The sequence below is a fragment of the Telopea speciosissima genome, chromosome 9 (genome assembly GCF_018873765.1).
Source record: "Telopea speciosissima isolate NSW1024214 ecotype Mountain lineage chromosome 9, Tspe_v1, whole genome shotgun sequence".
NCBI classification, from domain to species: Eukaryota; Viridiplantae; Streptophyta; class Magnoliopsida; order Proteales; family Proteaceae; genus Telopea; species Telopea speciosissima.
In genome coordinates, this window is record NC_057924.1 from 50,561,901 (window position 1) to 50,575,676 (window position 13,776).

General features: G+C 38.4%; 1 protein-coding gene across 3 annotated transcripts; it reads right to left on the reverse strand.

Moving 5' to 3' along the window:
* Positions 1 to 7,603: 7,603 nt before the first annotated feature.
* On the reverse strand, positions 7,604 to 11,671 carry LOC122639341. Of its 3 annotated transcripts, none has more exons than XM_043832171.1 (7): positions 11,519 to 11,671; positions 10,832 to 11,009; positions 10,046 to 10,597; positions 9,893 to 9,991; positions 8,637 to 9,084; positions 8,371 to 8,452; positions 7,604 to 7,942 (listed from the first exon to the last, which is right to left on the reverse strand). In XM_043832171.1, exons 1-7 carry the CDS (start codon positions 11,546 to 11,548, stop codon positions 7,736 to 7,738), a joined length of 1,596 nt encoding a protein of 531 aa, XP_043688106.1. In that variant the 5' UTR covers positions 11,549 to 11,671; the 3' UTR covers positions 7,604 to 7,735. The 3 variants fall into 3 exon arrangements, with proteins under 3 accessions (XP_043688106.1, XP_043688105.1, XP_043688104.1); XM_043832170.1 differs by having other exon boundaries at positions 9,893 to 9,997; XM_043832169.1 differs by having other exon boundaries at positions 9,893 to 10,597.
* Positions 11,672 to 13,776: the final 2,105 nt, after the last annotated feature.

Consider the following 13,776-nt stretch of genomic DNA (forward strand, 5'->3'; position numbering starts at 1 on the left):
AATGATGAACCAAAAGATGTTCCAGCAAATCACCGGAATTGAAGAAAACCTCACAGCAGTATGGGCACTGAAAATAGATGGTTCTACCGAAGATAAGGAAGCCAGAGCAATTATGGACAAATCGGTTAATACTATCCAAATGAAAATCCATCTCTTCGTAATCTTCCATTTCTCAACGATTTGCAGAAATTGAATAAGGAACTTCCAAGCGGACATGAAGGGACAAAGGAGGAAATGAAGATTTTAACAGAACAATGTGGGTTTCAAAAGCCAAGAAGGCGCCTGGGTTTATAAACTAGACAACAGAGAGCGCCTGGGTTTATAAACTAAGCTAGTACGAACGAATGTCCTATTACAGGTTGAACCAACCAAGCAGAAACCGGAATTTGGATATTAACAGTGTAAAGTAAACTGGCGGTTTTGTTGATCGAATCTACACTTTCATGGAAGCAGTTGTGTTATGAGACAATGAGAGTGATTGGTTCGTTTGGGCTGCACGTAGTAGTTTAATAGGTCACAGACTCACAGCCCCCAATCCGGTTCATTACCCGGTTCTGTCTCAAAATCTGCGCGGGAAGGGAAGAAGGGTGGAATGGATCACTTTTCTCAACATGGGCTTGTGGGTAGGCCTGTAAACGGATCGAATTTGACTCGGATACGGATATTTTCTGGTCGAATACGGATACCTCTAAATGGATTCGGATGCCGATTGAATTCGGATTTTCGACCATTCGTTTACACCTCTGCCTTGTGTAACCCGAACCTTCCTCCCCCTAGTGGATACAATTCACTCTCAATCCATAGTTTTAACTCATGATTTTCTTCTCCTCATATTCTAGAACCTATTGAATTTTCAAAAACCCTCAAGATTGTTATTTATTTAATTTTTTATAATTAAGTATTCGGATTTTTATCGGAGTATTCGGATTTTTTTTTCGGATATCTCTAATCGAATACGGATGTCCCTAAACGGATACGGATGCGAATCGAATTCGGATTTTCGCATATCCATTTACAGCCCTACTTGTGGGAGAACCAACACACACACACAGCACAGAGAGCCGCAAGAAACAGAAAATTGAAAAGGGGTGAGGAGGGGGATTCGGGGCAGGGCAGAAATAAAACGAAAATTCTTACTGTTATGGGTAGACCCTTGGGCTGCGCCACTGCGACTGGTATACATTCTCAGAATGTGTTTTGGGACTAGAATGCATTCTAGAACACCAAGAATAGGGGTGAGACAGGCCCAACCCTGAGTTCTCTTACCTCAACCCAAGCTTAACCCAGCCCTAGGTTGGGTTGAGATATCTCAGCATAGGCTCAACCCTGTCAGGCTCAGTCCAGCTCAACCTAGTCCAGCCCTGATTGACTCTGATTTGTGCCATTTGTGTCCTATGCAATGAAAATGAGACACAAGTGATTGAGTATTGATTTGCTTCATACTCGATTGACTATTCAACTTTTTATTTTTATTTTTTATGGTTAATTAGATTTTTTTCGATAAACCAATAGATAACTAGATACTAAACAAAAATTATAAAATGTAAACGATAAACTGTAATGCATAACCTAACACAGGGCCGGACTAGGCTCAGCCCGAGGCCTCAACATTGGCCCAGGCCGACCCTAACCTCGAGCCTAAAAATTTCAACCCTAACATACCCATAGGGTTGAAAAATCCAGCTCAAACCCTGTTCAGGCTCAAGGCGGGCTTGGGCCGACAGGGCCAAAATTATAGCCCCTAACCAAGAACATGGTTTGGTATACATCTTCATTCTGGAATCTTAAAATATTCTCAAGAATAGACCTAGTTTTGTAGGAACTTGAAAACTAATTACAATACAAGAAAACAAATACAACAAGAAAAAAAAAATTACACAAATGCAACACAAAGATTTATGTAGGTCAACAAGATTGCTTACGTCCACGACAAGATGAAAACTGATTCACTAATAATAGAGAGTAGGGTTACAACCATAGTTTGAAATTTCGTCTCGCCTCACCATTTCGGGCTGGTCAAAATTTTCGAAATAGTCTGAAATTTCGGCGAAATATGGTATTTTTTTTGCCATATTTCGACACTCCATTTCGATAGATTTTTGGCCAAATTAAGGTCTGATACTTCATATACACCCTTATTTAAGCTAAATAAACACATTTAAACCTTCATAGTGCAAAAAAATTAACTCTAAGTGGTGTTTTGGGTTTGCACCCTTGATTGACAGTATACGGTCAGACCTTGATGTATAAATAGTTAAATACACATTGTTTAAGTAATATACCAAAGTTTCACGAAATATAAAGAAATTTGAATATTTTTTATTTCGGAAGCCCATGTCATCTTGGAAGTGTTCAGATTTCGAAAATATGCCGATCTATTGCGAAATTTTGAACCATGGTTACAACCACTCATCCTCACATCTCTTGCTTAGAGAAGTACCTCACTATAGAAACACATCATACAACATACAACCCTATAAAAATTTCTTCATGGACTATCACGCTCGAATCCCTACACGGACCACTGGTTCATCGAGGCCCTAGTAACGAAGATAACACCTAAATATATAGATGTAAGATGACTGGTACAGCTTATCAAGGTTCGTAGGGGTAGGATGTCTTGTATCCATCTGAGGAAATCATTGGTGTTGAAGAATAGCCTATAGCAGTAGGGACATTGGTAGTACATAATCCTACCAAACAGAAACATGCCAGTGCAGTTACGCACAATTCTATTAATAGAATCATAATGAAATTGTATGGCTTCGTTATCGGATCCGACTCCTCTACTTCGCCTGCCCGGTACTTTCGTGTGCTCACACAGACAAGGCGGGTGGAAAGTACCGTCTTACACCCGCTCGGGCAAGGCACTTGGGCAGGGGTAAGACGGCACATTCCATCCGCCTTGTATGTGGGGCACACGGAAGTACTGCTCGAGGTGGAAGTAGAGGAATCTGATTCCTTTGTTATCAGCCATGGCTGAATCATCACTTGCAGAGAAAACGAGGGAGAGGGAGAGAGACAGAGAGAGAAAATCAAGAATTTTAACAGAACGAGGGAGAGAATCGAAGGGGAGGAGAGCTTTATATAGTCGAATACAAGGGGCGAGAACCCAAGGAACCCGTACGACACAACCCAACAGCTGGATACTGCCTGGACGTGTTGGGCTCGCTGGAGAGGAGCCCATTTATGCTAGAAGAGAGCAAGCCAGGAGGTAATTAGTCTTATTAATGGAGTAATTCCATTTTGCAAGTCCAAATAAAGGTTGTTTGAGGCATAACCACACTATAACAAGAGAAATATCAAGCCTTTCTTATTTGGCTGTATAGTAGATTAGAGGAGTTAAAGAAACTAAAGGTAGATGGATATTTGAAAATCCGAATTTGATTTGCATAGGAATGTAAATGGATATTTAAAATTTTGAATTTGATTCGCATCTGTATTTGTTTAGGGGTATTCATATCCGTTTAAAGATATTTGAAAAAAAAATTCGAATAATTTGGAAAAAATTTAACCGATCCAAATAGATATTTAAGCCAGGGATGTAAATAAATAGTAAAAAATCCGAATTCAATTTGCATTTGTATCTATTTAGGGATATCCGTATTCAATCATGAAATATTCGGATCCAATCACATCTTATTCGTATTCGCTCCATTTACATCTTACTCCCCCCTCCAAAAAAAAAAAAGAAGAGATAAACATGGATCTAGATCCTCTCCAATGAAGCGCATGCCCAATGAGCATCCAACGGTTGGGCTGGCTGGGAATGCTGATTGGGCGTGCACCGGGATATGATGTAGTTCATTTAATGGTAATTAAATTAAAATACTATAATTTAAGTACATATTTGGAACCCCTAGTTTTAGTTTAATAGATGCAAAGTTCTGCAATTCCATAGCTCTAGGCAATGCTAAAACTACTTGTGCAAGTTTGGCCTGGTGACCCCAAAAATATCCAAAGCCCTCCCAAAAAAATCCCCAGACGTTTGACTAAGGTTTAGATTCTGAGGCCTCGAACTGGGCTGGGCCTGGGCTGAGATAGATTTTGGGTTGAGTGCATGGTAATTGCCAAGGGTGTCAATCGGTCGGGCCTAATTGGGCCTCACCAATTTGTTGCCCTGTACTAGTTTGGCTTATTTAGATAATTGAGCTTGTAGGCTAGGGTATGGATTTTTCTATTTGGTTAGTTGGTTGTCGGTCCATAATTGAGCTAAGGTAATCTGACTAATCGGTCTATAATCAGGCTTCAAATGTGCTAATTGAGCTATAAACGATGCTTAAACAGGTCATAAGTCATAACCATACTATAATCGGGCTAAATGAGACATAAGGGGCTAATCGGGTTATAAACAATTGGTTATTGGTCAATAGGGATGTAAACGGATCGGATACGGATCGGATGTGATCGGAGCCGGATATTTCCTGGTCGAATACGGATACCTCTAAACGGATTCGGATGCGGATCGGATTCGGATTTTCGACCATCCGTTTACATCTCTGCCTTGTGTAACCCGGACCTTCCTCCCCCTAGCGGATACAATTCACTCTCAATCCATATCTCTTAGATCATGATTCTCTTTTCATCATATTCTAGAACTTATTTAATCTTCAAAAACCCTTGAAATCATTATTTACTTAATTTTTTATTATTAAGTATTCGGATTTTTTTTCGGACGGATTTTAATCGGAGTATTCGGATTATTTTCCGGATATCTCTAAACGAATACGGATGCCCCTAAACGAATACGGATGCGAATTCGGATTCGGATTTCGGTTATCCATTTACATCCCTATTGGTCAATCCCAAACAAGCAATCGTCAGACCACCACCTTATACTGAGAATCGATCGGTGCTTGATCCCATGTTTAGTAATCAGTCTCGGGCTTTTGCGGGCCTACCGGTGAGGGTCAACTTTTGACACCCCTAGTAATAGCTAAAGTACTGGTACAAATGAAATGGATATATACAAGATGCACGACCATATATAATGAGGTATTTATTGAATTAGACGTTGAAATTTGGCTAATCTTGACCACATCCACTCTATCCAACCATTGGAATAGACACATTATTTGTCCATATGGTAGAATAGATGCCTTGTGATGTTTGGAAAAGTAATAGAGTACCATTATTTTCATGTAAGATCGTGCCACCTAGGGGTGCAATAGGGTCGGGTTGGGCCAGACTTTATAGAACCGTAGCCCATCCCTGAGTCTCCTTAGCTGGGCCCAGGCCCGATCTGACCTGAACTTGACTCAGGGTCTAAAAAATCCAATCCTGACCCGCCCTCAGGGTCGGGCCGGGCTGATCCAGATTGGCCCTGATCATGGGGAGGGGAAAGGGAGAGATGCATGGGCTGAACTAGACCGGGGAGAAAATTATCAATTTGACTTAAAATAACACTATCATAAAATGTTTATATCACTTATTATCTTCATAGATAATATATTATATAACAAAATGTGGCTTACACTTAAAGCTTATTATATATATATCATATCAATTTATATTTTATAGTATAACTTAAAACAAGATTGGGCCAGGCCACGCTAGACTTAGCCTGAGGCCTCAACCCTGACCCGACCTGACCCTGGTACAGGGTTAGAAATTTTCAGCCCTAACCCGCCCAAGCCCTGTTTGGGCTCAGGGTGGGTTAGGACGGTTTTGGACCGACAAGGCCAAACTTGCACCCCTAGCCACCATTAGCTTTCTTGACTTACCAACAGAATTCATATACTCTAGAAAATCATAAACGATTGACAAAAACTTCAAGGTGCATTTGTGATACGACCTTGGTTGCAAGAAAAGTAGAAGTTAATAAGAAATAAGGTTGAAGAAGGGAAAGACTGCTTCGAGGCGTAGTTACCTCCTAAAACAGAGATGAAGAAGAGGTTTGTTTAATTCTTTTCATACCCAGGGGTAATGATTACAAAAGTTTCTTTTTTAGGTTTGAAAATTTTCCCTTCCTTTCCCTTTAATTCTCCTTGCTACCAAACGGAGCCATAAGGAAAGAGGAATTGTTAGGAAACATCATGGAAGTATAATAATGACAGAAGCCAAACAATATAAGATATTTACATTTACTATGTGGAGAACTCTCTTGGGCTGAAACTTATTGTTTACACCTTATTTTCGGTCAATAGATTGAACCTATTTCAGTGACCGATAGATGAATGGTAAGTGACTGATAAACAGTCAATGATTGGCGAATGATTAGTGATTGATGAATTGTCGGTCGACAAATGGTCAGTAGGGGAATTATAACCAATCTTTAAGGAAATGAGTAGTTCCGTAACTACTCGGTAATTACTAGAAACCACCAGAATTACCAAGAATATCTATAAAAGAAAATTTCAGCACCAAAGGAAAGGATCCCCAAATCAACATAATAAACAATACATTTATCTTATGTTTTTTTTTTTTTTTCCTTTTATCTTAGGATTAGTGATAATGTAGACTTTTAGATTTAGATCTAGCTTAAAGAATAACTTCTGCAATATTTTGACCTATATTGCAAAAGATATCCATTAGCATCAAGTTGTAAGCTTTAACAGTACGTAGGTAGTAGAATTGTGAAAACTTCAACAAATTCGTTTATGAGAAGTAAGCAATTTGATTTCAAAGTTCTTCTTCTTCTTGGCATTGTCATTTTACATTTAAAAATCCTTGGAACAATCGAGGCACTAGAAAGATCCCACTCTTTCTTTATGTTGCATGTTCATCTTCAGCTCACGCCAATTGTTGAAAATAATGGAAACACTTGTGATACACTTAGGTGAGCACAAAGCTTGACTAGAAACCAAGTGCCTTGTACAAAAGAGATGTGCCCTGCCAAGCCTAACCATCTGCACAGTTGGTGTCCTTATTATTCATAACTAAAAAAGATAATACAAATCAACACTATTATGAAAGTATTTTTTTTTTGTCAAGTGCACACACCAGCTCAAAAGGGTAAACTAACCTTTGAAACTGCGGAGTGCAAATAAACACAAACACACACACATACCCACCCGATGTGGGACTAAACCCTACTGCAGGGGGTAGACCATATCTTTTTATGATGCAAGTAGTAATAAGGTTTAAATGAGTTGAGCTTAATTTTGAGAAACTGAACTGTGCTATCTTTCAAAAAGATCCATTTTTATAACAGAAAAACAGGATCCAATTTGAAACTCAATTCACCTTATGCTTTTCCAGCCACTTGGATCAATTCATGGACAACACAGCAATTAGAACCTGGCAGGAGTGAAGAATGATTAAAGAGAAGCTAAGGTTTTATAGGGCTTCTTCACCTGTAACAACATTGTATCATACCTGTGCAGGGATCATTGCATGGATATGATTTACCCTGTATCCCAAATCTTGAAAATTTTAATGATTTACTTGGGAAAGTGTTGAGGTTGATACTGGTTCTCAATTGAGGAACAATGCTTTCTTAATGTCAAGATTAGAGTTGTAACTCTGAGGTTCTTCAATAGGATATTTTCACGCTCTTCACCAATGGATGTAGTCTAGAACTTCATATTAATCTTTATCATTTTTATGCGGATACCGTTCAAAGAATAACTTATAACCATGACTACAAAAAACCATTGATTACACAGTAAGAACCCTCTCCAGAGTTCGAAAGGATTACCATAAAAGATATTATGTGCCCAAAGAAGAGTAGAAAAGAGACTGTTATGACTTGGTGCTTGTACGACACGGCAATTTCCTCAGTCATTCAAAAATTTTAAGATGCCCAAGTACAACAGATGAAATGGGATGGTGGAATCCGGCCTGTTTGGCGGATATAATCTGCTTGTGCGGCAGTTCTTGCTGCTTGCCTGTTCCTTCTGGCTTCTGCAGCAGCCCTTTTTCCTTCTGATCGCTGCCTTGCAATTGAAATCTTCCTCATCATCTTCTCTTGAGCATGGGTTCTCCTATGTTCAGCTTGATCCTGAGATGTTGCAAATTCACAATACATTAAGAAAAGCTGAAAAAGGACATGTTTGTACTCTTCCTACATAGAACTGTAAGGAAACTATCATTGTACACATGATAAAAACGATAATCAATTAACTTCCACCCAAACTCTTGGCAATCTTGAGTGAAGCCTCCAAACAATGTAAATCTAGATAAGCAATGGCAATAACAGTCCTAGCTCTCTCGAAACATATTCACTCCAAAAAATTGGGTTCATGTATGTCTACCAATTCGGTTTTTCAGGCTTTAGCTAACATGAAATTTAGTTGACAATTCAGGTCCCTTGGAATTTCAGGTAAACTACTTTATAGTTTGTTTTAAAATTTGATCAGTACCTTCCTTGATGGTGTTATGAAGTACATCATAGGCAAAGGGAAATACACAAATAACAATGTTAAATACCTCTATTCTCCTAATCTCCGCTTCTATTTTTGCTTTCTGTTGACTCTCCCATGCTTGAATTTTGATCTCTTCACGCTTATATCTGAAAATTCATAGAATTCATTTGTCAAGAATTGAAACAACAAGAAGAAGTTGGTTGAAAAAGCAAAACTGTGACTTGGATTAGCCCTACTCAGGACCTTCAGGAACAGAACATAAAGTTGAATTGGCCCTAAGCTATTGGCTTTTCCCTTTTTGGTGCAGCTTGGAGGAGTAGAAAGGCAAACCTGGCCGTGTGTTTAGATTTTTCGGCTTCTTCCCATGCAGCTGCACGGTTTTCATATTCGATTTTAATCCGTTCCTCTGCATAACTGTGTTCAACTGAATGAGCATTCTTTTCAGTCTCATCTTTACTTGCCCAAGCAGCAATGTTCATCTTTCCAAGTTGAACACCAAGGGCTACAATCTCTTTTCTTGTCTTAATCTTCAATTCTTGTTCCGATAGCTGTTTCTTGTTATCTTCTTTTTGACATTCTGCGTTATTGTCTGTGGTGAAATCCATAGGTGTGGATGCTGGTGCTCCTCTTCTGGGGGTTGATGGAATTGAGGAAGTCGGGCTACGGAGAGGGGTGGTTGCTCGTACAGGAGTTGTGGTCCTTGAAGGCTCTTGGCTTGTAACAGGTGTCATTTCTGTTCCCATGTCTCTCATTGCCACGGACCTTATGTTAGGAAAAACTGCATATTTTAATCACAAACCCATCATAAGAAGAAGACAACTTGAAGAAATATTGCCATAAGTAAAATGTCATGTGGAGAACTTAAGGGAACACATCAGAAATCCAATATAGAAATTTCAGCAGGAAAAAATACATGAAAGATTCAATATGAGACATGCAGATCTATATACAGTTAGAGAAAGACGCAGGTTTAGAATCAGACCAACTAATGCTGTACTTTCTTGATCCATACAGTAGGTCAAGGCAGAGTAGTTGGGAGACCTCACAAGAGATCAGTTAGGTAAGAAAACAACATGATCTGATAATTCACTCGTCATATTTTTATGAATTTTTTTCCAGGACCTTCAAGTGTTCTCTATTTGTCCAAATCTGATTTTCCGAGACTTCACATTCAGATATTCTCCAATGTCCTAAAGAAGTGATTGCTTTGATGGTTAGGATCAGATTAGAGATCCTAAATTATGACTTTCCAGTTGACCAAATGAAGGCTTCTAAGCCACATGGATGTTCGTCAGCATAGCAGCAGGAGCAGGGTGTTCCAATGTTACTGACATACTAAAAGCTTACAATTGAAATTTCATATAAATGATTATAGTATGACAATGTGCCATTGGTATCATCCACTTTAATGCATCATGCACATTTTCATACTGGTTCAGACCATGAAAAAACAATTATGCAGTCAAAAAATATGTTTCAAATAAATTTAGAATTGTGTTTGATTAACACCATCTATGGGAAATTCAGATATTTGGAGATGCATCTCTTGATTGTCAATCTTCAAATTTGACAAAAACACCATTTACCTGCTGTATTTGTGGTAAACTGCCATGAATCAGATAATTCCTTTTTATCCATTTCCTTCTCATCTTTGCCGAGGGGACAAAGATCAATTGCTGCATTAGCTGGACCTGAAACAGGATTAGTCCCAGGACTAGTAAAACAGAACTTCTCCAAACCTGCTTGTGAAGCAGAATGATGGGAATCAATAGGCTTAGTATCCACCACTGGAATAACTGATGCCTTTTGATCAAAACTGTTGTATTCAGGGACAACCTTCACCAAGTTTGTTGCTGTTTGCCGGTTCACTTGGCTTTGCAACATCATCTTCTTAGAATGATTAGTGTGTAATGGTTGCTTATTCACCAACCATTTCTCAGCATCATTCCACTTTGAAGGTATCGATCGAGAGAAATGTCTCACCATGGGATTCTGTAAGGACCTCTCACCTTTATGAAACTCAAAGTTTGATGAACTAGCATTACTCTCATAACCAGTACTATCTTCTTCTTGAGATTTCATTGGGTGAACTGTGCTCAAGTTCCCACTAACACCCCTTGATAAATGCTGAACTTTGATACCACTTATATCCCCAGTTTCCTTCTGCCTGGAACAAATCTGATAACCTTGGCCAGAATTTGACATTCCCTCTCCATATGGTTTTACAGAGGAAGAATTGATGCTGGGAGCTTCAGAGTGAACTGAAGGTTCACTAGAATCTTTTGAGCCACCTATAAGAAAGCAAAACTTAGTATAGAAAACCTTTATTTAAGAATTTGTTAATTCACTTGGAATCAAGGACCCAAAACTCAATCAAACTAAGTTTGAATCTATAGCCTTCACTGGTACTTCAAGTTTAAGAATGGCATTAACACAGGAAAGGAAAATCTTTTTTTGTTTCTCCCTTGAACCCCCCAAAAAAAAAAATGCACAGTAAAAATAATGTCTATGGGAGATTTACTGACCTTCATCATCAAAATCTCCATTTTTGGAAGCTAATAAGCTGTTTTTCACGAACTCTGCATCATCATCAAGCCTGGCTGGAGATGTTCTTGGTGAATTATTATTTGTTCCATCCTTCCTCTTCTGATGGTGAGGTCCTAGGAGTTTCAGCCTCAATTTACTAGGGGAAATTATGCCCGTCTGCATTTAAATTTCAGAAATTAAAAAAAAAAAAAAACCAAACGTTAATTAGTACTTATTTAATACACCAACCCAAACCCATCTAATGTTCTTAGATTCAATTTTCCTTTAATTTATAACTGAAGTTCTAAAATCCAATACACATTAAGCAATCTAATCTGGAAAATACATGGTTTCCCACATTCAGATCAGGCTCTCAATGTACAAACCTCTTAAAGGCTAAAAGTGGAAGCTTAAATGTAAGACATTGAGACTACTGATTATTAATCAACCCTCTTAAAGGCTAGAACAACAAAGAACATAAAAAAAAAAAAAGGAAACTATTGAATCCATATAAATTCATGATAATTCCTGCATTTCTTTCAGACCCACCAAAGAAAAATAACAGAAGGAAGATATCTGCAACTGAAATATTCAAAAGAATACAAATTGCAAGAGAACACCCATCTTGAAGAACTTACTTTGTTAACCAAGCAATAAAAAACCAAGAGAAACAAGCAAAATCATACCTGAACTTTGTCAATCCTCTCATACTCCATTGGATTTCCCTTCTATCTTTTTTACTCGATCTGGCTGTGTAGTTCACACAGAGAGAGAGAGAGAGAGAGAGAGAGAGAGAGAGGGAGAGAGAGATGCAGCAGAGTTAAGATTGCTACGGGGAAATCAATCTTACTACTCTGTATTTTGTAGTCAAGGTGACAGGACTGAAGTAAGGGACGAAGGGTCGACGATGTTTTGACTACCCAGACGAGGAATTCGCGATTTAATTAATTTTTCATCAGCGATTTTAATATAGTTATTTTTTTTGGAATTTTTTTTTCCAGTTTCGTAGGGATTAATTCAAAGATATTTTGTACGACGAAACTTTAATTTTGAACAGTGACAGCAGTCTATTTTCTTAGCCAAAAATTAATGATGAAAAAAATGGATAATAACGCCAACCCTGCCTGCGCGCCTGGATTTTAATCCTGTCCAGTTCCCTAAATTGTGCACTGCAGCGGAGTAGAGATTTCAGCCCATGGCAGCTCGGACATCAAACCGTTCGACCTCATTGATTTTCATTTTGTGTTTTTGCATTTACTTGTTAAGTTTGGTATTATTGGATGTCCGAGTTGTTAGGTGTCAACATCTTTATTCTGAACTGATTTATTGTACAATTTTAAGGAATTGAAGAGGATTATTTTTTTGTACCCCAACACAGGGGTGCATGAAATGATCGTCATACCCCTGATCCCTCAAAAATGATCAGAGATGCGACAATCATTTTGCATACCCCTGTATTGAGGCACATGACAGTGTACTGAAAAGGATCTCTTTCTCATAAATCTTTACCCTCCAATTAGCTCTATTCGAAATCATTCTTGATACAAATCGTAAGTTATCATGTCTATTTAATGGAGTTGATGAGAAAATCTCTATGTATGAATACCTTCTCCCAATAGTAATTAATATGTCCATTTCTCATGCTGTCAGGTTTCACTAGTTCATGATACCCAAAGAGTTCTCTTCATCATTTCAAATTTCTCATACTTACCCAATAGTAGTTAATAAGTCAGAAATTGATGTTTTTCTGATGTCTATTTAATGGAGTTGATGAGAAAATCTCTATGTATGAATACCTTCTCCCAATAGTAATTAATAAGTCCATTTCTCATGCTGTCAGGTTTCACTAACTCATGATACCCAAAGAGTTCTCTTCATCATTGCAAATTTCTCATACTTACCCAATAGTAGTTAATAAGTCAGAAATTGATGTTTTTCTGACTGTCCCAAAATTAAGTTGATTAATGTCACATCATTAAGCATCTATTTCTATGTTTACCCAACACAAAAAAAACATCTATTTAAAGAATATGTTAAGCTAAGGAGTAAGAACGAGACCTCAAAAGAACACAAAAGGGTAAACTACTCATATCTCCCCTAAGGTATGATCTAATTACACTTTTACCCGTGAAGTTTGGAAAATTTCATGTACCTCCCCTGAGGTTTGACCTAAGTAACAATAACATCGACTCTGTTAACTCTGACTAAAAATGTTAAAATTTTGTTTTCATTGACCAAAATGTCCTCATCTTTTTCAAATCGTTTCCCCACAACCTGAAACCCTAAACACATTTTATGGTTTCAAAACTCCATTGTCTCCTATAGCGGCGGCCAAATCAAAAGGTCGGCGGTCTGGATGTTACTCGTGAAGGATTGCCATGCTCCGATGACTGCGATGCCGGCATCAAATGTCCGTGAAAGTGGACGCCGATCATGAATCAAGGGAGAATCCCTTTTAGGGTTATGAAACCAGATTGCTAATTCATCTATTAAGAGCGCCCCCCCTCTTTTACCAATGCTCCTACTTTCAGGAGCTCGACTTTAGATTCAAGGTTGGCGGTGGGATCCACTTTTCCCGAAGGTTACTAGACATCATTGCATGCACCACCTGGTTCAGGAAACAAAGAGATGGAAGTACAAATGCTCAAGCCAAGAAGACAAGAAATCAAAGCTCAAGTTCGAGCTCTAGCCCTCCTTTGTCTTCGAATGGAGGAGAAGTGCGATCTGGGTCTACTTCAGAAGCATCGGTTGTTAGAACAACCTAGGGTTTTCTCCAAACTCGAATCTGTCTCCATACAGAGATCTAGAATACGATTGAATAAAAAAACGGGAAAATAAAGTGTACCTATCACCTACGTATGTTGACAAAGAACAATAACAAGAAAAGCTCCAAAGCTTAATTTGTCCTTGAACAATAGCTAATGTTCTTTCGGTCTGGATCTTC